General features: G+C 27.4%; 1 protein-coding gene across 1 annotated transcript; it reads left to right on the top strand.

Annotated features, from left to right (window-relative positions):
- Positions 1-165: 165 nt before the first annotated feature.
- LOC136086272 (uncharacterized) lies at positions 166-19,284 on the top strand. Its single transcript, XM_065808563.1, has 8 exons — positions 166-224; positions 794-865; positions 956-1,018; positions 1,194-1,411; positions 1,512-1,534; positions 16,910-16,962; positions 17,199-17,376; positions 19,192-19,284. The coding sequence occupies exons 1-8, from the start codon at positions 166-168 to the stop codon at positions 19,282-19,284; spliced, it is 759 nt and encodes a 252-aa protein (XP_065664635.1).
- Positions 19,285-22,970: the final 3,686 nt, after the last annotated feature.

Raw genomic sequence — 22,970 nt, 5'->3', positions numbered from 1 at the left:
TCTTTTTTCATATGACTTATTTCTTATTTTTCAAACGTTTTTATTGCTTTTAATTTTAGTTAAATTTTTATTTTATTTTTATTTTCAAATAGACTAGTTAGGAAGTATAAATGAGTTTTTCAATTTAGGAAAACAAGGATTTATTTTCAAACAAATTGAGTGATTATGGTGGAGGATATGGAGGATACGGTGGCGGATATGGTTATGGTAAAAAAGAGATGTAGGTTTTATTCTTTTAAGTTTACATGTTTGTTATTCTAAATTAAGTATAATAAAAAAGTTTAAAAAAAAATCTATTAAAAGTTCATCACCCTCAATATTTTTCAGTTAAATTTATATCAAATTCTTATTTTTATGTATCAACTTCGTAATAAACTAATTCCTAGAATATTTAACACACTTTTCAATAAAATTAGTTACATTTACCTTATAAGATTGTCAAATTGCAATTATTAACAACCTAAAATACATTAATTGGTTACCGAGTTTTCTGTTGCCATCAGAAATTTCGCTTTATTAAAAACAAACTGAAAAGTTATTTTTTCTTTTTCTTTTAACGTAACTTTAATTTTCAAGTTTTGAACAAAATAACTTTTTTTTTACATTTTAATTATTTGTAAGAAACACTTGATGACTTGTTACAATGGTAGCACGTTACAGCAAACGGGGCATAGTGAAAAACCAAATATTGTCTTCTTTTTGCTACGGTCATGTATATATTATTTATATAACACGGAATTGTATGTTATTTTATTATTTCAAAAATTAAACCGTCTTTATACCTTTGATCTAGAAATGAAGACGAAGATAAAAGTGAAGGTGGATATGGAGGATATGGTGGATATGGTTACGGAAAAAGACAAACGTAAGAATTTGAGAACTTTTTTTTGACTAATTCTTAGGAAGAATGAAACTATAAGTAACGCATATTTTTTTTTTTTTTACCTTATTATAGAGAACGAGATGGGGGATACGGAGGCGGATACGGAGGTGGATATGGTTACGGAAAAAAAGAGATGTAAGCTTTTATTACATTCTGCTATATTTTATATTATTGGTAATAATATCGACATAACATTTAAAGAACAATGCTGGAACGTACTTTGCTGCCTTGTATTGTACTTTTACCTATATTTTATGTAATAATTGGGTTATTAAAAGAATCCAACAATTGAGTTTTATTTGTGATTTAGAAATGAAGTAGCTGATCCTAGGGGAGGTGGTAGCAGAAGTGGTGGAGGCGGTGGCGGTGGCGGAGGTGGCGGTAGCAGAAGTGGTGGAGGCGGTGGTGGCGGTGGTGGAGGTAGCAGAAGTGGTGGAGGCGGTGGCGGTGGCGGTGGTGGCGGTAGCAGAAGTGGAGGAGGAGGCGGTGGTGGTGGTGGTGGTGGTGGTAGTAGAAGCAGAGGCAGAGGCAAATAATAACGTAAGCGATGTTTATTTAAAAACTTTATTTTTTTTGTTATTTAAACTTTCGGTAAGTTCTCTAATATTTTTAACGTTTTTTGTTTTAGGGTTGAAAGAAGACAGCATTCAAGTTTATTTTGCAAGAAACAATTGTAATCTTATTCTATATAATATAATTTTCAAATTAAACTTTGCTTTATTATTGCCTTAGAATAAGGATTTCCAAGAGTTACGTATTTTCTGCTTCTTTACGAATCAAGGTTTTTACAAAAAGTTATACCTTTTAAAGTTTGATTTGAATTACGTATAAACTTTGAAGTTTTTTACTCGTTATCAACTTTAAACAATAGCAATTCCGCTAAATTTTAGAAAAAAGATTATAAAAACGTTTCGCGATAGTTTAGACTAAGAAGGTAAAACTTTTTTCTTAACATGTCTTTTCCAGTTTACGATTTTTTTTTACGATCTTTTTTTCGTTCTTTTCTTAAATATTCAATAAATTGATACAATAAGATAGTTAAGATTAAAATCGTTATACAATAAAAAAAATATAACAAAATATACAGGTATAAAAATATAAAACAAATAAAAGAACGCGGAGACATGCTGTAGACCTTCATATCTAATTATCAAGAACTGCTCGAGAATATTAAATACGCTAAATTATATGAAAGATAAAATTAAAAAACAAACAATGTCCTAGTAATAATTAGCGAGAGCATAAATTTCGTAAGAATTTATAAATAAAGTTGGCATATAGAAATTCATGATACTTTTATATATAAATACAAAAATATTTTAATAAGAGCTGTTTTTATATATGCATAAGATGCGGATCAGATATACAATTATATATTACCTTATGTAATAAGCTTCATATTATTTTTCAGAAGAATTTAAAAATATAAAAAAATGTCTTCAAAAAATAAAATAATTTCTTTTAGTTTTTCTTGAATGAAAGATAATTCCATTCATGGGAAAAATCAAAGTTTTTCAAAACTATTTTGTTTCCAAGAAAAGTTCCTCGAAATGAGATACATGACTTTTTAATATTAGTTATAGAAAAGGTAAAATATAAAAAGTTTTTATCTTTTAAGGTATATAGATTATGAAAAGGAACAGGAGATGCGTTGGTGTTTCATTTGTACATAAAACAAAGTATACTAAAAATATTCAGCTGATAAATATTAAGAATTTTTTTTTGAAATAGTAATGGTTTGGCATAAGCAAATCGATCTTTATAACTGATAAGACAATATGATTGCCATTCTCTTTAACGTGGTTTGTGCAGTAACATGAAATAAAATATTTAGTAAATAAAAATAATCACATAGCAGAAAGCAGAAATTTATATATAGGACGCTAAAGGTCAGAGGTCCAAGTGATATATTCGAAAAAAATGAGTTATGAGACCTTCTTGGCGGTGAAGAGATCCAAGCGATTGTTTTTGCTGGCACCTTCGCTACCTAATAGCATGTAGTTAATAACTGTTACCCAAGAGTGAAAGGTAGTGAGTATGCGCGATCTGTTTTTTAATTTGTAGAACCATAACAAAATGTTGTAATTACACACTAATACAGCAATAAAAACACCAAGACCTCGTTTTTCATCTGATATTTCGTCGAAATGATGCAGTTTTAATTTTCCCGTTTAGAAAAGTTTATTTAAATTTTCTTAAAATGTTGATTTTATTATGAAGGTAATATATTTAAATGCAGGATTTAGATCTGTTTATATTGTAGCCTAATCCCTGAATCTTGTCACCGTAAAATAAGGTATTGATCACTCAGAAGTTTTTTAAATTTTTAAATCATTTGTTTTTTACACTTTAATTTTTTATGAACAACATTTCTTGAGGAGTTTTTTATTTCAATAAACTGAACTTTAACGTAAGTTCAATCAAAAATATTTTATCGTGATATTTTTAAGGGACGCATTGTCCCAAGTCGAGGCAGCTTTTTTTTTCTACTTATCTTTGTGTTTTTATCAAAGTTTTGGAAAATTTTGTAATAAATTTAATTTAGTACCTAATGCGTATCAAGGGGACCGCAGTTGCTAAGCAGTGAGAGGTTTATTAGGATCCCAGCAAACCCTGATATGTTTTTAAAAAGTTCTATACAATTATATACATATTAACATTTAACAATATATACTATTATTATGTACGACATTTATATACTTTTATCTCGTAATAGGAAAAGTTTTCAGTTAGTTATCTAGAGTTTAGACCATATATAGTAGCACATTACTAGCTTATTTTTTCTTTTTATATTGCTCGTACTTATATTTTTTATCATTTTACTTTATATTTTGTTATCTACTTATTTTATTGATTTTGTATGGTGCGATAATATTAGCCATGGTTGCCTTTAATGAACCAGCGGATCGATATTGACTTGTTTACTCATAGACCATTGTTTTAACATTTGTTTAGTATGACTATAGCGTGAGTTATTGTTCACCTAATCCCTGAGTCCTAAAATTTTCATCCTCCTACAAAATAGTCTTTACATTCATTTATGATTCTAACCCAATCACATCATCTACAATCTACTTCTATACACATCTCCAGGTCTACGTGACTGGACGGCTCCGTTGGTCACTTTTTGCGACCATTGTGTCGCATAAACAAACACATTTAACAATATGTACTATTATTTACTATTAATTATGTAGTTATGAAATGCAAACCTTTTTTTTTTGGAATAATTAAAAAAAAAATGCACGAGCTTAAAGATGGTACAGGTGACTAAAGTTACTACAGTTTTTTCATAGAGTCCCTTACGACTTAAATAAAATAATATTGTTAAAAATACTATTTACATTCATAATATAATAAAAAAAATATAAGCTTTTATAAATATGATCATGAATTCAAGAAAGTAAATCGTAATAATATAATTTTAGCGATTTTCATTCAAATATAATGACAATTTCTTTTAAATTAGAAATTTAACAAAAACTTATAGATCTTTTTCGATAACACCCTCAACCGCATTGGTCTTGGGTTTAACTAACCGCATTGGTCTTCGGTGAATACAGTAAAAAAAAAAAAAATTTAAAAAGTGAAAAACTAAGGCACATCTTAATTTAGAATCAGTCATATAGTTTCAATTACTATTCTCGTGCATTGAAAATATTTTCTTAATGACAAAGATTTTTTGGTATCCCTATTTGTTATTATTACTATTATTATTATTGTTTTTATTGTTATTATTATTATTATTATTATTATTATTATTAATATTATTTGCTTTTACACCCAATTAATTTGTTACGTTAGTCCGTTTTTAGTTTTTTTTTCAGCTTAGCACATTCCAACCTTTCTAGCTTTGCACGAGGAGAATTAAAATAATATTTTTGGGTTAGTGTGTTTATCAAACATGTGTTATGATTCTATATTTATCAAACACGTGTAATGATTCTACATTAATGAAACATGTGTAATGATTGTATATTTCTCAAACCAGTGTAATGTTTCTAAAACAATTGATGGTGTTTTTTAAATCGTTTCTTTTATAAAAGTTTTACTTAAAAAAATTTACTTAAAAAATTTTGCTGGGTATACTAATGTATACCCAGCAAACATGTTCATCGGAGTTTTGCTTATTGGTTGCTTAGTTGATCATTTGATCCGCCAGTAGTGGCCATTAGACAACCTTTAAACATGGAACATTGAGGCTGCCACTATTGTTTACTAAGTAGCCGATAAGCAAAACTACAGTGAACCCTTTAAAGTGCTTATGTAGGTCGATTGAAATTTTTGTATAGATTTTTAGGTTGGTTAAAGCATGCTTTTTTTGGCCTTAAGTTAGCCCAACAAGTGCTCTTAATTTCATTAGAAACAAAATATGTTTGGTTGAAACTGACTTTAACTTAAATATCAAGTTAAATATTTTTGAGGAAAAATTTTTAATAGTCTACGAAACATGAATGATCCTGCAACAACTGTTTTTATAGTTTTGTTTCTTTCTCTTCTTTCTTTTTTAAGTAATTTATTTGTTTATTTTTTAATAATCCTCTGATTATCTTTTATTTTTTTGTTGTTATTAATTAAAAAACGCAAACAAGATAATGTTTTCTTCTAAAGTTTATTTGCGATATGTTTTTCAAACAAAAAACGATATGAAAAGATTCTTTTTAATTTAAAGCTTAATTTAAACTTTTTAGAAACCTTTGATACTTATTTGCCTGAATCGTAAGATTGTTATACCTGTCATTCTTGAGCTTCTAAATCAGCAATGTTTCAATATAGAGTGACTACAAGTTCTGATGCAGTTTGATTCTGAGGGTGAACGCAGCTAAAAAAAAGTCCACTGATCGATCCAATAAGCCAGAGCTAAGTAGAATGTAATAATCTTGCCTTGTACTATGTATAATGTATTTGTTTCTATGGCATTTCCAACAATAATATATGCATTTTTTTTAAAGTATTAACAAATGACCTCCAAGTATTACAAATAGTCAAAAACTTTGAAAGATCTTTTTAGCTTAAATAATAACAGCTTTTTCAAACCACAATTTTATTTTTATGTTCAAGTGTTAATAATTATATTTATGATTTCCTGGGTGTAGTACTTGGTATGTAAGTTTAAGAATTTTCTTAAAACCAAACTTTTTTTCCGTGAAGTTAGTTCTAATGTCTTCGACTAAATGGACAATATCATTTAGCAAATAAGTATTTTTTCGTAATTTTGTGAGCCATTTTTAATGTTTTTTGATTCAGAATTGAAAATTATCATAAAAAGTTTTCATTATAATGCTGGTAAATGCATTATTGGGATGATTGTTACTATACCCCGCGCTGTGAAATATCCCGTCTTATAATAAAGACGCTTATTTATAACACGGTTATAAAAATAACAAACAAAGAAGTGTTAGCTTGTTTAACTAGAATATTTAAAAAAATAAAGCAAATAACGATGGTCAGTTATTTCGAAGGTCCCATTTTTCCCAATGGAAAAATTCCACACATAAAACTCCAATGGTCTTTTATCCGACCATAACTGTAACTTTAATGAAATTTACAAAAATACACTGATAAACAAGCTGTGGAAATCTTATATGTCGTTTATATATTCTAATGCAGTTTTTAGTGCTGATTTCAAATATGAAAACCATTTTTTTGTATCGCGTCAGGTTTTCGAGATATTCGTAAAATTGTATTTCTATGTTATTACAAAGCGTAGAAATATATATATTTTTTTTTTGTTATTTTTTTTTTGTTTATATATATATTCTAAAAAGGTTTAAATATTTTTATCATTATTTAAATTTAAATTGAATTACAAGTTAATATCATGGCTTTCAGAGGCTGTATTAATTCAAAAGATATGTTTTGTTATGTCTTGTTATATCTAACAAAAAAAAACCATCGGAAAACATTACATCATTTCTAAAAAAAGCGTATGAATTATATTTGATTCAAAAGTAAATTTGGATAAGGCTTGGGCACCAAATTTTATCTGCTCAGCATGTGCATGCAACTTGTGTGGTTGGATAAGAAAAGCAAAAAAAACAATCATTTTTTATTTGTGTTCCAATGATATGGCGGGAGTCTAGCAACCATACTACGGATTGTTATTTCTGTTCTGTAAATATTGCTGGTTTTTCATATAGAACTCGATTGTCTGTTAAATATCCTGAAGTGGCACAGACTTTTCAAAGCTAATACTTCATAATCCTGCCGCTTTACCAATACCTACTGCACCTACTGAATATAATATCAATGTAGAAATGTTAGACGAATTTTAAATTAAGTCTTCCGTCTAGCTCAGACTCTGATTACAATGAGCATGACAAAAACATTTCAATTTTACTTTAATGAAATCTCTCATAAATATTCTACTAAATTTTCAGTGAACAACCTTGTCATTCCCATGAACCATCTTAAATAAAGCTCGTACCAAGTTTAATATCGGGGATACCTTTTGCTTGCAAAAAATTTCTTTATATTTTTAAAGAAAAATATAAAGAAAATTTTTCAAAACGGCATTTACAAATAATGGTGATTCAAAAACGGCATTTACTAACAATAGACTTCGATATACTAGGTTTTAAATATCTTTTTTAAAAACAATTTAAAAGGATTTGAATAAAATAAATAGTTTGAAAATAATTTTGCTTTTTTTTACTAATTATTTTCGTTTTTAAGTTTTAGGTTTTTGTTGATATTTATTAATCAATCCTAAATACTTATTAATATTGCATTATTTTTAATAAAACATAACGCATTTATTTATGATTGATAACTTTCACGATTATCTCACTTTTGTCTTATTCTATTTTTTTAAAATTTTTCCGCTAAAGGATTGTTTGCAAATATTTAATTTGTTGCTGAAGTTTTGTATGTACTTAAACTATTTTATTTAACAATTATTAGGTATGTAAATATTTAAAAACGTTTAAAAACACTAATACGGGGCTCGGTGATAAGACAAGTCTGTCTTCTTCTTGCATCGGCCAGAATTTTCTATGATTGTAATTTCTTTTTTGTAGTTTTTAACAAACAGCAAAATAAATGGAAGAAAAAAAACTCCGTCCCCCCTCATTCTTACATAAATTGCCTAAATGCACGAAAAAAACCCAAAAATAATAAAAATCGTCTCCCTTATTAGTTGGTCTGAATCCGCCCCTGCTTTCCGCTAGATTTAAAAAATCCTAATTCACTATTTTAAATAAAATGTTGATATCTCCATTAGAGAAAAATAAATTCGTGTTATTTGCAAATAGAACTGAGTTTATAATGTTTGAAAACATATGAAAATCATTTACATAAACAAGAATCAAAAGGGGAGCCAAAATTAAAGCTTGTGGAACATCGCAATTTATAGTCACATTTTCTTTCTTCATATAATATGTACCGTAACATGGGGTTACTTTAATCCACTTTAATGCGATTTTTAGTTTTAACAATCAGGCTTGCTCTATTCACACTGTGAAAAAAAAATTTTTATTCAAATTATTGATAAAGATAACTTCAATTCAAGCTAATTGATTTATAAAACACATTAAAAACAGAAATACTTTTTACTTTCTTCAAAACTTGGCCTAATGTTATCTTTTTGACTGGTATAACATCTGATTCTTCTGAGTCAGGACAGATTCCTTTTCCTGATGGAACATTTAATTATCACTTTAATATTGAAGGTCTGCACAATTGTCATTCAAATGACTGATAAATGCTTTAGAAATATGACTTAGATCAACAGATGATCGATCTTGCAGTGGCAGACGATTCTTTATCGCAAGGAAAATGTCAACACTGAGCAAAATCGGATATTCTCACAAAATGTATTTTATTATTTCCAGCACATTTTTTAGTAGTGGAAAGTGTCTTTTGAAAATGTTGTGGATATTTCACCTGAAAGTGATTCTTTCCACAATGACAAAACGGTTTTCCACTTACATTTTAATGGCCTAAAATAGGCAACATCTAAAGGTTGTATTAAATGTGACGAGTTAGGTGGCAAACGCACAAATACGTTGTATTTTAAAAGATTTTTTTTCTTACTTGACACAGTTTTAAAACATTCTGACCGATGTATGATAAAAAAGTATCCTCCAATGAGGACTTTCAGTTCCGTCTGTTTTTTCAATATAGGAAGCAGGTGAGCAGTAAACCACTCTTCAAATGTGACACTTTCTAACCATCTATGTTCTGTGCGATTTGTAACCGCACATTTGTAACTACTTGGGTAAGATTTTCAATAAACTTGCTTAAGGTTTTCTGTTAATAGCAGGTGTAGCACAGTGAAAATGAACGGAAAATGCAAATGAACCATTGTGACGGGACAATGAAAAAGGACTTTTGTGAAGGGACGGTGCAAATAAAGTGATTAATATATAACATTATATAAATTAATGATTTTACTTTAATATATTTGCTAGCATAACAATGTTGTTTATAATTAAAAAAATAATGATAATAAATATAACAATAAATAATAATAATAAATATAATAACCAAAATAAATAAGCGAAAGAATATTTATTTAATATAAATAAAATGATTTGAGATTTTATTTATGAAATAGGGTTAGAGTTGGACTATCTTAAAAAAACGTCCCCAGAAATTGGTCATCGCGGACCACTTCATCTTATGTTTCATATAAATATTTAATATATATTTATATGAAACATAAGATGAAAAACTTTCTTGTTTTTAGATGCCTTCTTAAGTATTATTTAAGTCTTGTTTTATGTATAAAAAAGAAATTTTAATTTCCCCAGTCTAAATATTGATAAAAAAAAAAATACTTATATAACACTGCTGTATATTGGAGTCTAGAAATAGTAGACATAATCCCTATTCATTATTGACTAGTTTAGCGACTTTTTCATCGTTTGATCACTCGATGCCAATACATCAATGAATTAATTCATTGTTGTATTGGCATTGTTATTAATTCTTAAAAGAAGGTCCTTTCCAAAAGACATTAGCACGAATGATTGTAAACTTGACTGGCTCATCAAATTTTTTAATATGTTCAAAATATATTTCAATTTCGAGAAAGACCTTTCACAAGCAACTTGTAATGAGAATAATGTCGGACATATTTGTAAGCCATAAACAAGTTTGTATAGGCAAGACTAGTTTGAATAATGTCGAGACAAATATGTAAGCCATAATGCAATTTGTAAGCGATAATGTCGAGACAAACTTGTAAGCCATAAACAAGTTTGAATAGGCGAGACTATGAAAATTGAAGTTTTGGAGAACAAAATAACAAGAAGCAATACATTTTTTGCATGATTTGCATTTATTTTGGTGGCTTTCGCTCTCTCTTACTACTGGGATTGGAAAGATAGTTTTTAAAACTCTACGGATTAAGATTTTCGGATGTTGTCCGAGACAGAGTCAGATACTTCCGTGTCAAATAGTCCCGTTTGAAGATGGTTTTTTGCTACACTGACATCAAATATTCTGACCAACTCACTGAAGTGCTGCAATGCGTTTCTCCGTATTTTTTGCAAAACTTCTGCAAAATTTCTTGGATCTAAACAAGATAAATTAGCATATAGACTACCATGCTTAGAGAATCTCTACTTTAAACTATTGGTTATTTGATCCATTACCATGTTTTGAAGATTGACGCGAAGTTTATCTTTTGCACTTTCAAGTAGTTGGGTGGCTCTAATTCTTTTCTCTTTCAAACGTCTGAATTTCAAAGTCTGAATTTCAATGTCTAGGTTCTTTTTTTCTAGTTCACTATTTGCAAGCTTCTAAAAAATTTCTAGCTGTTTGAAAAATAAAATCAAAACTGCTCAATTCATTGATACTACCTTGAATCATCTGATAGGCTCGTAGTATATCCGTTCTAGTTGTTTTCAAATATTCAGAAAATGGGGTTGTGAGCCCAAACACTTTCAAAAAAAATTATGTTGTCAAAATAAATTCAAAGCTTGTCAAGAAAAAAGAGCATTTGCTCAGCAACGGACATTATTGAATTTGATTGATATATCATGAAGTGTTTTTAACATGTCAATGCGCAAAAAGTCAATAACTTGTGTTTTTTGATATATATTTCATTTTGCTAAATTCACACCAAGCATTGAAGCATCAATATGATATCTGTAAAAATACAGCACATGTGTTCAAAACGCCAAACAAAGTAACAACTTCAACCGCTTTTCTGGTAATGTCAACCATTACCAAATTTGAGACATAGGCATGACACATAGATCAGACCCGAGGAAACTGTATTTAACCAGATATTGAATCCTTGCATGTTGAAGGCTCCATCAGGGCGTTGCTGGTACATTTACTTATATCAACTTAACTACTTATATTTGAAAAACGCCAAAACCCAAATCACACATTCCTTTTGCAGTTGTTGATGGGCAATTGACTATCTATATATTACACGTTCATGTACAGCTTTTATTACATATCGAACTACATTAGAACACTGATCCTGTACACTACTGCTTTATGTGGTATCAATTTGAACACTAAACATACCAGCTTCTCTAATCTCTTTTACCATCATGCTTGTTAATGATGTTGTTATTGCACCAATGACTTTATTAACAGTCATTTTTGACAGAAATGTGACCGAAACAATATTTGTGTGTTTTGTTTAAATGTCAGCCAGTCACGACAGCGACGACTCCAGGATTTTTTCGTGTTTGGAGTTTGCTCCATGTCTGGAAACTTCCAGACATGGAGCAAACTCCAAACGTTTGTATATTTATACTTATGTCAAATAATGTGGCTATGCAAAAATTTGTAATAATTAGAGGGTGGGAATGAAAAAGCCCTTCGTAACTTAACTTCGTCTCACACTTCCCTTCCCCCTCTCCCTAAACGTGAGGGGCAACAAGTTGATAAAATAGTTTTCGTACAATTCTTAACTAGACTTATATTCATCAATAAATTTTTAGTTTCATAGTATTATCTCTCAGCGTTCAAAAAGCATGACCATATAAAGTTTCAAATTTTATTTGGTCATAATTTTTGAACGCTGAGAGATAATACTATGAAACTTAAAATTTATCGATAAATATAAGTCTAGTTGAGTATAGTACAAAATATTCATTATTTATTTTTATTATCGTCAAATGCTTTAAATATATCAAGAACAATCTTATTAACAGCATCGTCAGCTGAACTACCTGGCTGAAATCCAAATTGTTTGTTGTATAGAATATTATTGAAACGTAGAAAAGTTAAAATTCGATTATAAATAATTTGCTCTAAGATTTTAAAGAAGCAAGTTAAAATTGAAGTTGTTCTGCAATTTACAGGATTAGAAATATGTCCTGATTTGAAAATAGGTATGACCCTATTCGCAATTTTAAGTTATTCAGGATAAACGCTTTGTTTTAAATAGAGCTTAAAAATATGTAAAAGAGGGATTGTTTTTTATTACATTACTACTAATATTATCAACTCTCACATTTTTATTTTGTTTTAAAAGATATTGCTTTAAATGATTAATTGTCTTCATGAATTTTTAGTCTTTATGTAGAAAAACTTACACCACAAATTAAAATGTAAAAGTCATAAAATTAGCATCTTGTCACGTGATTAAGCCAAGATCACTTACTTACTATGTCCTTCACGTTTTTAAATGACATTAAAAACACCGCAATACTTTAAATTGTTGTCGTTAATACTTTTAAATACTGCGTTAATGTGATTTTATGCGCTTAATTTGTTTTACTATAAAAAAAATGTTACAGTTTGGGTTATTGCTAATGAGAGGTATCGTAAGTTTTCTTCGCGGTTTACTTTATAGAGAAATTTTTTTGCGGCGCTTGATTTATTTGCGAAGCGTGATTTTTTTGCGACGCGTGATTTTTTTGCGACGCTTGAATTTTTTGCGATATTATCTAAAGGTAAAGTAATTAGTTTTCTTTAAAAACTTTGTAAATTTGAAGAAAATTCATAGAAAGTTATCTTGTTCCGATCACGTGAAAGAGTGGCAATATTATGAACTTTACATTTTAGTTTTTAGTACAAAATTTTCTACTTGCAGACTTAAAATTCATTCAGGCAAAAATTGAAAATTTGAAAAGTGTTTTTGCACAACTGTCTATTAAGACGCAAAAGAATTTTCATAAAGCAATAGTCAGTGTGTTTGTTTTGTTATAATGATTAATTATTATAACAAAACAAACATACTGACTATTGCTTCATGAAAAATCTTTTGCTTCTTAATAGAAACAACTCTATTTAAATTTTAACTTACCCCGTCTTACCCTACCGTATTAAATATTTAAGGCAACAATATATAAAATATATAAACCTATATATATATATATATATATATATTATATATATATATATATATATATATATATATATGTATATATATATACATATATATATATATATATATATATTTATATATATATATATATATATATATATATATATATATATATATATATATATATATATATATATATATATATATATATATGTATATATATATATATATATATATATATATATATATATATATATATATATATATATATATATATATATATATATATATATATATATATATATTATCATTTGCCTCACTTTGACATTAAAATATTATTGAAACTGTGATTTCGCATCGTGCGTGTTTATTCAATTAAAATTGGTAACTTTCGTTTGCTTGCAAATTACCGTTATCCAAATGATGCGAGTTTAAGGTTTAATAAATACCTTTGGTGTGTTACTTAAATGAGTGATTAAACATATTACAAAACTAACTATGTAATAACGTCTTAACCTAAAATATGTTTTAGATTTGAGGATTGGTGCGTCAAAGTTGCTTCTAAAAAATTTTATTATTCGAGTTTAAATTAGAAAAATTAATTACTAAAATCATTGTTCCTACTAATGTTAATAAAGGCAAATTGAACAAATCAAATATAGTTAACATGTTTATGTCATTTGACATGTTTTTGATTTTTTTTATAGCCTAAATTATCTTGTAAACAAGAGCAAAATATTTGTTAAAGCAAAATATATCGCTAACTCATTACATAATAAATAAATATTAACTATTGTATATATATTTCAACAAAGATAATATTTCAATCCAATGATCCGAAACCGAGATGTATTTTTATATATATAGATATATATATATATATATATATATATATATATATATATATATATATATAAATATATATATATATATATATATATATATATATATATTTATATATGCAGTCCCTGGCCACAATATTATGATCACTTACAATTTTTGTGTTTTTTTAACTTTAAGGGCTTGTAAAAAGTATAAAAAAAACACAATTGCAATATTGGTTGTGTTTTATTGATAAAACACGTTTCCATTATAATAAATTAATATTTCAAAATCAATATACACATATTTTAGCAGACAGTTTCTCTCTTCAATTGCAAGTCATAAAAAATAATAATATTTTGTCATTTTTCCTATTAACGAAATGACTTTACCTATTCGGTCTTGCACACTTTTAATACTGTTTATTGTTGCTGTTCTAATTTTTTTATTGTTGTGCCAATGATAGAGTAATTTTTTAATCTAATTCCTTTTGTTTGTTGAAACCTCTGAAAAGATTTCCTTCTTAAGAATGTTTCACAAATTCTCAATCGGGTTAAGGTCAGGAGATTTCCTTGGCTAATCTAAATCGGGGATATTTTTTATTTTAAGAAAGTTTGCGATCATTTTAGCTTTATGGCATGGAGCACTATCATGCATAAACGTAAATGTATTGTTATTTGGAAAGCATTATTGTATTTGGGATATAAGTGGGCTCTCCATAACCTCCTAATAATGTATTTGGTTTGTCATCCCATTGACAATATATAGTCTTCCTGTGCCTTTATCACTGATAATTGACCACACCATAACTTTAGTTGGATGTTTAATAGTGTGTACAATGCAATCTGGATGATATTTTTTGTTTGGTCTTCTTCGGACGAAGGTTACTCTGTCCAACAAGATCTCAATACTTAATTCGTCCGAAAAACACACCTGAAAAAATCATCATAGTGTGGTTGTATTTAAGTTTTTGTCTACATTTAAACGCTTTTTGAGCAATATTTCATTCAAAATTGGTAAATTTACACGACCCAAATCTTCAATAGTCATATACTTATAAATTCTTGTTCATTGAAATCTCTTATTTATCATTGCTGGAATTAGCCTTGGTTTTTTAGCCGGTTCGTCTGATTTTAAACCAACGTCAGTCAGTCTCCTCACTGTGCGCTCCGAAACTTGTATTCCAGACTCTTGAACAAGTTTTGACAGCAAGAGGGATGATTTTTTTTCTATTTTTCAGACAAATATCTCTTATAATTCTGTCTGCCCTAAGAATGTTTTTACGTTTTGACCCACTTCATCCTTTTCTTTTTGAAGAAAGAGTGGTCGTTTTTCATTTTGTGTTTGATTTTATTGGTTGCGAAAACCTTACACATTTTAGCGATTTCCCGTTGTGAACACTCTGAATGTTGTAAAAGTGCTTTTACTTCTAAAATTTTGCTTGGACTTATGTCTTTACCCTAACCCGTGATTATTATTTATTGAAGTTTTCAATTACAACTTATTACACTAAAGATTTAATAAAATAGTATTATATATTAATTCTTGCTATTTACAGTATCTTTATAATATGTATTAAAAATAATAAAACACTTTTCACTCAAAAAAAAACTGTTCAAATATAAAAAAAATGTATGTGACAGACCATACAAAACGAACCTAACTTGACATTGGTCACGATTATAAAAAAGTTTTCTATTCTATTTTATTCGTTAGATGTCAGTATTGTATAATAAGTTAGTAATAATAATATATTCAACTTAAAAATACTTTAAAATAACTTTGAAAACTAAATATGTGGAAAAACTGAGATTATCATAATATTGTGGCCAAGGACTGTATATATATATATATATATATATATATATATATATATATATATATATATATATATATATATATATATTTATATAAATATATATATTTATAAATATTTATATATATGTATATATATATATACATATATATAAGTATATATATATATGTACATATGTTATATATATATATATATATATATATATATATATATATATATATATATATTTATATAAATATATATATTTATATATATTTATATATATGTATATATATATATACATATATATAAGTATATATATATATGTACATATGTATATATATATATATATATATATATATATATATATATATATATATATATATATATATATATATATATATATATATGTATATATATATATATATATATATATATATATATATATATATATATATGTATACAAGCACTGTCTTTTTTGGCCCGAAAAAAAACTTTATTTGTTGCTTCAATTTCACTGTATTTGAGATAATTATTAGTTTTTGTATTTGAGTTCTCTGCGCATTGCTTCTTAAAAACTAGCAAATCAAAAAAGACCAATAAACTGTTTCTTCGTTTGTTTAAAATTTCCATACTCCGAAACCTTTAACAATTGAGCGATTTTACGTAAATCATGTTTTTTTTTAATATTTACCAATCTATTTAATGCATAAAATTAAATTGCGGTAATACGTCCCGCTCAACCCTAAAAACGTATTTGAATAGTGATGTATTTTGTAGATGTTTTAACTACTTTAATAATTCCTTACTCGTATACATTTAAAATTGGTAACTTTCTTTTGTTTGCAAACTATCGTTTTCCGAATGACGCGAGTTCTTGGTTTCATTAATACTCTCAGGGTGTTTTTGTAATTCGTTAGTAGATATGTATAAAAAGGGTAAAAAGTTAATATTTAACAAAGTTAACTAAAGTACAGAGAGAATGGTTTATCCTTTTATTTTTGTTACGTTCCTGATTTCTTTTCAAGTTTTTGTTAGTAAAGTTAACGATTATCTTATATATTTATATATTTATGTTATTGTAGAACATAATAGTTTTTTATTTTATAATTTAACACTATACGTATTAAATATTAGGTTATTTTTGAAATATATGCGACTTGTTGTTTAGCATGGCGAAGCAGCTCCTTTTAAGCATGCAAAAGATATTATTGCCGATACAAAGTAAGTATCCTCTATTTTAAAAGTTTTGGTATTTCAAAATTTGCAAACTTTTATTTTCTTTTTGAATTCTTTTTTCATATGACTTATTTCTTATTTTTCAAACGTTTTTATCGCGTTTAATTTTAGTTAAATTTAAACGTACTTAACTGCTTTGTATTGTACTTTTACCTATATTTTATGTAATTATTAGGTTATTAAACAAAAAAAATTAACAATTGAGTTTTATTGTGATTTAGAAATGAAGTAGCTGATCCTAGGGGAGGTGGTAGCAGAAGTGGTGGAGGTGGTGGTGGCAGTGGCGGCGGAGATTGCAGAAGTGGCGGAGGCGGTGGTGGCTGCGGTGGCGGTAGCAGAAGCGGAGGAGGTGGTGGTGGTGGTGGTGGTAGTAGAGCAGAGGCAGAGGCAAATCATAACGTAAGTGATGTTTATTTAAAAACTTTACTTTTTTTTCTTATTTAAACTTTTAGTAAGTTCGCTAATATTTTAACGTTTTTTTTTTTGGGTTGAAAGAAAACAGCATTCAAGTTTAATCTGCAAGAAACAATTGTAATCTTTTTCTATATAATATATTTTTCAAATTAAACTTTGCTTTGTTAATGCCTAAGAATACAGGTTTCCAAGAGTTACGTACAGTTATACCTTTTAAAGTTTGATATGACTTGTGTAGAAACTTTGTAGTCTTTTTCTCGTTACCGACTTAAAGCAATAGCAATTCTGCTGAATTTTAGAAAAAGGATTTTAAAAACGTTTAACGAATTATAAAATAGTTTAGACTAAGAAGATAGAAACTATTTCTTAACATGTCTTTTCCAGTTTACGATTATTTTTTTTTTTCACTTTTTTTTTTTTTCCTTAAATATTCAATAAATTGATAAGTTAAGATTAAAATCGTTATACATTAAAAAAGATATAACAAAATATACAGGTATAAAAATAAAAACAAAAAAAAGAACGCGGAGACTTGCAGAAGACTTTTGGGTCTTATCATCAAGCACCGCTCGAGAATATCAAGTACAATAAATTAACATGAAATATAAAATAAAAAAACAAAACAATGTCGTAGTAATAATTTACGAGAACATAAAGTTCCTAAGAATATATAAATAAAATTGGCATATAGAAATTCCTGATACTTTTATATATAAATACAAAAATATTTCAAAATGTGCTGTTTTCATAAACACATAAGATGTGTATCAGATATACAATTATATATTACCTTATGTAATAAGCTTCATATTCATTTTCAGAAGAATTTAAATATATAAAAACCTGTCGTCAAAATTAAAATAATTTCCAGTTTTGTCTTGAATGAATGATAATTCCATTCATGGGAAATATCAAAATTTTTCAAAGCTATTTTATCCCACAGAAAAGCTCCTCGAAATGAAATACATGACTTTTCAAAATTAAGATGAGAAAAAGTTGCTGTATTAGATTTTCATTTCTTTAGTTATATTTATTTTTATCTTTTAATGTATTTCGATATTTTCATGTACAAATGTAAAACCAACGCTTCTCCTGTTTCGAAAAGAAACAGGAGATGCGTTGGTTTTACATTTGTACATAAAAAGTATACTAAAAATATTCAGCTGATAAATATTTACTAATATTTATCAGCTTATATATATTGGTAAATAAGAATTTTTATTTGAAATAATAATGGTTTGGCATGAGCAAATCGATCTTTATATTTGATGAGACAATACGCTTGCCATTCTCTTTAACGTGGCTTGTGCAGTAACATGAAATAAAATTTTTAGTAAATAAAAATAATCTGTCAGCAGAAAGCAAAAATTTATATATAGGACGGTAGAGGTTGAGAGGTCCTGATGATATTTTCGAAAAAAATGAGTTATGTAACTTTTTTGGCCGTGAAGAGATTCAAGTGATTGTTTTCGCAGCCACCTCAGCCACCTAATAGTATGTAGTTCAACACTGTGACACAAGAGTGAATGGCAGAGAGTATGCGCGATCAGTTTTTTCGTTTGTAGAATTATAACCAAATATTGTAATTACACACTAAATTAGCAATAAAAACACAAAGACCTCGTTTATCTTCTGATATTTTGCCGAAATGATGCAGCTTTAGTTTGCCCGTTTAGAGAAATTTATTTGATTTTTTTCAAAATGTTAATTTTACTACTTCATCTTCTTGATAGAGATCAAGATGACTGATTAACTGGTTTTCTAATATACCTTTAATATATTTATGTATTATATTTATAGATCTGTCAAAGGCATTTGACCACTCTATATTCTTACCATACTATATTCTTGACCACTCTTGACTCTATATTCTTGACCACTCTATATTCTTGACCACTCTACATTCTTACCACTCTATATTCTTGACCACTCTATACTCTATATTCTTGACCACTCTATATTCTCAAAAACAGATGACCACTCTATATTCTTAGAAAAAATTATTTATTATGGTGTAACAAACAAAATATTTTCTCGGATAAAATTCTACCTTAATGAAAGAAAATATCATGTGATTATTTAGGATTCTGGTACATCAAATATTCTGTGTGGAGTACCACAAGGTTCAATTTTCGCCCGTCTCCTTCTTTTAATATATATAAACGACTTCTGTAATGTGTCTGCAAATTTAAATTCAGTTATGTATGCTGATGACGCTAATTTTTTTATGTCCAATAGTGATATTATTCAGCTAAATGGTGAAATGAATATTGTTTATGTCCAATAGTGATATATTTCAGCTATATGGTGAAATGAATATTGTTTATGTCCAATAGTGATATGTATCAGCTGTATGGTGAAATGAATATTGAGCTGCTAAAAGTAAATAAATGGTTCAGAGCAAATAAACTCTCAATAAACGTAGACAAAACTCAATATACATTATTTTTTTCAAAAAACGCAGAAAGAAAACCTGCACTTTAATTACCATTTCTTTCTATAAATAGTAAACAAATTAAAAAACACGAATGTTTAAAGTACCAAGGAGTCTATGTAGATAAAAACTTATCTTGGCTTTCCCACATAAAATACATCGAATCAAAAAAATTAAAAAAGCTATTGGTGTAATGTATAGAGCTAGTCTTATAATTAATACTCAAAGTCTTAAATTAATATACTTCAGCCTAATTCATAGCTATATTATTTATGGTAACATTGCGTCTGCAAGCACACAGCCCTCGAAACTTAAAAGAATATTTAGTGTACAAAAACATGCTTGCAGAATTATACACAGAAAAAACAAATTTGAGCATGCAAAACCGTTAATGATGGAAACGAAGATGATGCAAGTATACGAGATAAATACATTTCAACACATGATCTTTATGTATTATCATTTAAAACATCTCACGCCGAAAATCTTTGAAACAAAATTTAAGATAAATCAAAGCAATAACTATTCTCTGAGATCAAACGAGAGGCTCACATACACACTACTTCGTAAACTAACTAAATACAAAGAATATAGTATAACATATCGAGGACCTAAGATATGGAACAGTTTCAAAAATAACCACATCAACGTGGTGAAAACAATAAATTCATTTGTGTTTTATATAAAAAAAAAGAAATTTTGAAAATAAATGACAGCTTTGAAACTTAACATATATCACTATCGTTTTTTTTAATATACACTATCGTTTTTTAACCTAATTTTTTGATATATTCAAAGGAATTTGTTCCTCTTATTGTCTTATTTTCTTTGTTTTTATTTATTAATTTTTTTTACGGAGTTTTGTTATTTTTTTAAAAATATTAACGAAGTGTTTTTTTTTATTTTAATTTTTATTTTATTATTATAACTTTATTTTCTTTGCACTTATTAAAGCTCACATAGGGGCTCAATGAAAAGATTGTGGTGACTCTGGTCATCCACATCTTCTTTGAGCCCATGTCTGTTTATATAAATATATATATATATACATTCTATTTTTATGGAATAAATTTTTTATATTATTGTATGAACAGCAAAATATATAAAATTGAAAAAAAAAAAAATTAAAATGCAGGATTTAAATTTGTTTATATTGAAGTCAAGTTCGCGAATCTTGTCACCGTAAAATAAGGTATTGATCACTCAGATGTTTTCTACCTTCATAAATATTTTGTTTTTTACACTTTAATTGTTTATTAACAACATTCTTAAGGAATTTGTTATTTCAACAAACTGTACTTCAACATAAGTTTAATCAAAAATATTTTTTCGTGATTTTTTTAGGGGACGCATTGTCCCAAATCGAGGCTGTAAACCTAAGGTACTCGATCGTCTCAGCGTCCTGCCATAAAACTCATCAAAGAAAGCTGTTTTTTTTTTTATTTTAAGTTTTGTGTTTTTATCAAAGTGTGTTTGTTGAGAATTTTGTAATAAATTTAGTTTACTACCTAATGCGTAGTAAGGGGTCAACAGCCGGGGTCAACAGCCGCATGGGAGGAAGAGAGTTTATCGGGTCCCAGCAATATTTTCAAAAAGTTGTATAAAAGTACATGTATACCAACATTAAACTATTTGTGCTATTATTACGTAGCTATGAAATGGATTTTTTTTTTTTTAATTTATAAAAAACATAAATGATCTCAGAGAAGATTTGGATGACTAAAGTCAATACAACTTTTTCATTGAGCCCCTATGCAGGTTTCACGACTTTAAAATATAATAAGATTGTTAAAAATGATGTTTACATTACTTATATAATAAAAAAAAAAAACTTTCATAAAAATTTCTATTAAATAAAGAAAGTAAATAGTATAATTATAATTTTAATGATAGTCATTCAAACGTACCAATTCTTTTAAATTAAAAAATAAGAGTCAATCAGACATGAAAATAACTACGAATAATAAAGTTCGATGTTTATTTAAAAAAAAAATTATTTTTTATCTACTTTTAAAATCGATTTTTTATTTGTAACTCTTTGTTTTAAAAAAGTGTTCCTTAGTTTTGGTCAACGGTATGCTTTTCCGTATTCAAAATACTTGCTACTAATTCTCTGCAATTTATAAGTATTTTAATGGTTTGTTTTAAGAGAATACTTTTTTTTTTTTTTTTCGTTAATCCGTAACTTTTTTTAAATCATGCTGTTATTATATTTAGACATAAAAATTACCTTGTTTTTGTCTTTCATTCTTGCTCTTTTTTTTTTTTTTTTTTTTTATCTCTTTATGTTTGCATATATGTTGTTTTTTAACCTCTTTATGTTTGCATAACTTTTTTTTTTTTACCTTTCTTTGTCTGCATGTATGTTTTTTTTTTAACCTCTATATGTTTGCATAACCGTTTTTTTTTTACCTCTATATGTCTGCATGTATATTTTTTATTTACCTCTATATGTCTGCATACATGCTTTTTTTTTTAACCTCTTTATGTTTGCATATATGTTTTTTTTACCTCTTTATGTCTGCATATATGTTTTTAAAGGGAAAAAAAAATGTTTAAGTTTTGTTCGTTGAGTAGTAGCCCATGTACTGTAAGTTCTAATCCGTGTAGTATTTGAATAGTAAATAAAAGAATGTATTAGACGAAAATAAACAAGTTTCAAACTTTCTGATGTTTACAAACGGGTGAATTCGGTACATCAAACCAATTGTTTTACTAGTTTTTGATTGAATACAATTTATGTGGGAAAGCCATGATAAATTTTAATTAATAAGAATTCATAAGAATCTTAAAGACTCGATTTTCTGATTAGACCATCATCTGAAAAACAAATCAGGTATTTTTAAAATAAGGGGTTGATTTTGTAATTTTTTATGGAATAATTTTTTTTTTTATAGCCATTATTTACATAAAAAAGGCCTCCAAAAAAACAGCCCCGGGCTCCGAAAACTCTTAATCATTAAAATTTTTATACAAATATATAGAAAGTTAAAAAGTTTACAATTGAAGATTATGTTAAAATATTGTTAGAAATTAAATAAAAATAAAGAACGCGGAAACGCAATGACTCAAGACTCAGCCCTACGGGCATTTATTTTTCAAAGTTACGTTCTAAATGTCTTTTAAACGTTTTTTAAACGTCTTT

Source organism: Hydra vulgaris, chromosome 10, assembly GCF_038396675.1.
Source record: "Hydra vulgaris chromosome 10, alternate assembly HydraT2T_AEP".
NCBI lineage: Eukaryota > Metazoa > Cnidaria > Hydrozoa > Anthoathecata > Hydridae > Hydra > Hydra vulgaris.
The sequence above is the reverse complement of the archived record's forward strand: the minus strand, read 5'-3'. Positions and strand labels throughout refer to the sequence as shown.

What these genes read in the sequence shown, in the direction of transcription:
- LOC136086272 (XM_065808563.1), top strand. Translation starts at nt 166, where the DNA reads ATGGTGGAGGATATGGAGGATACGGTGGCGGATATGGTTATGGTAAAA. An exon ending in ATGGTAAAAAAGAGATGTAG is followed by an intron (nt 225 to 793) that starts GTTTTATTCTTT and finishes CCTTTGATCTAG; the next exon opens with AAATGAAGACGAAGATAAAA. An exon ending in GATATTATTGCCGATACAAA is followed by an intron (nt 16,963 to 17,198) that starts GTAAGTATCCTC and finishes ATTGTGATTTAG; the next exon opens with AAATGAAGTAGCTGATCCTA.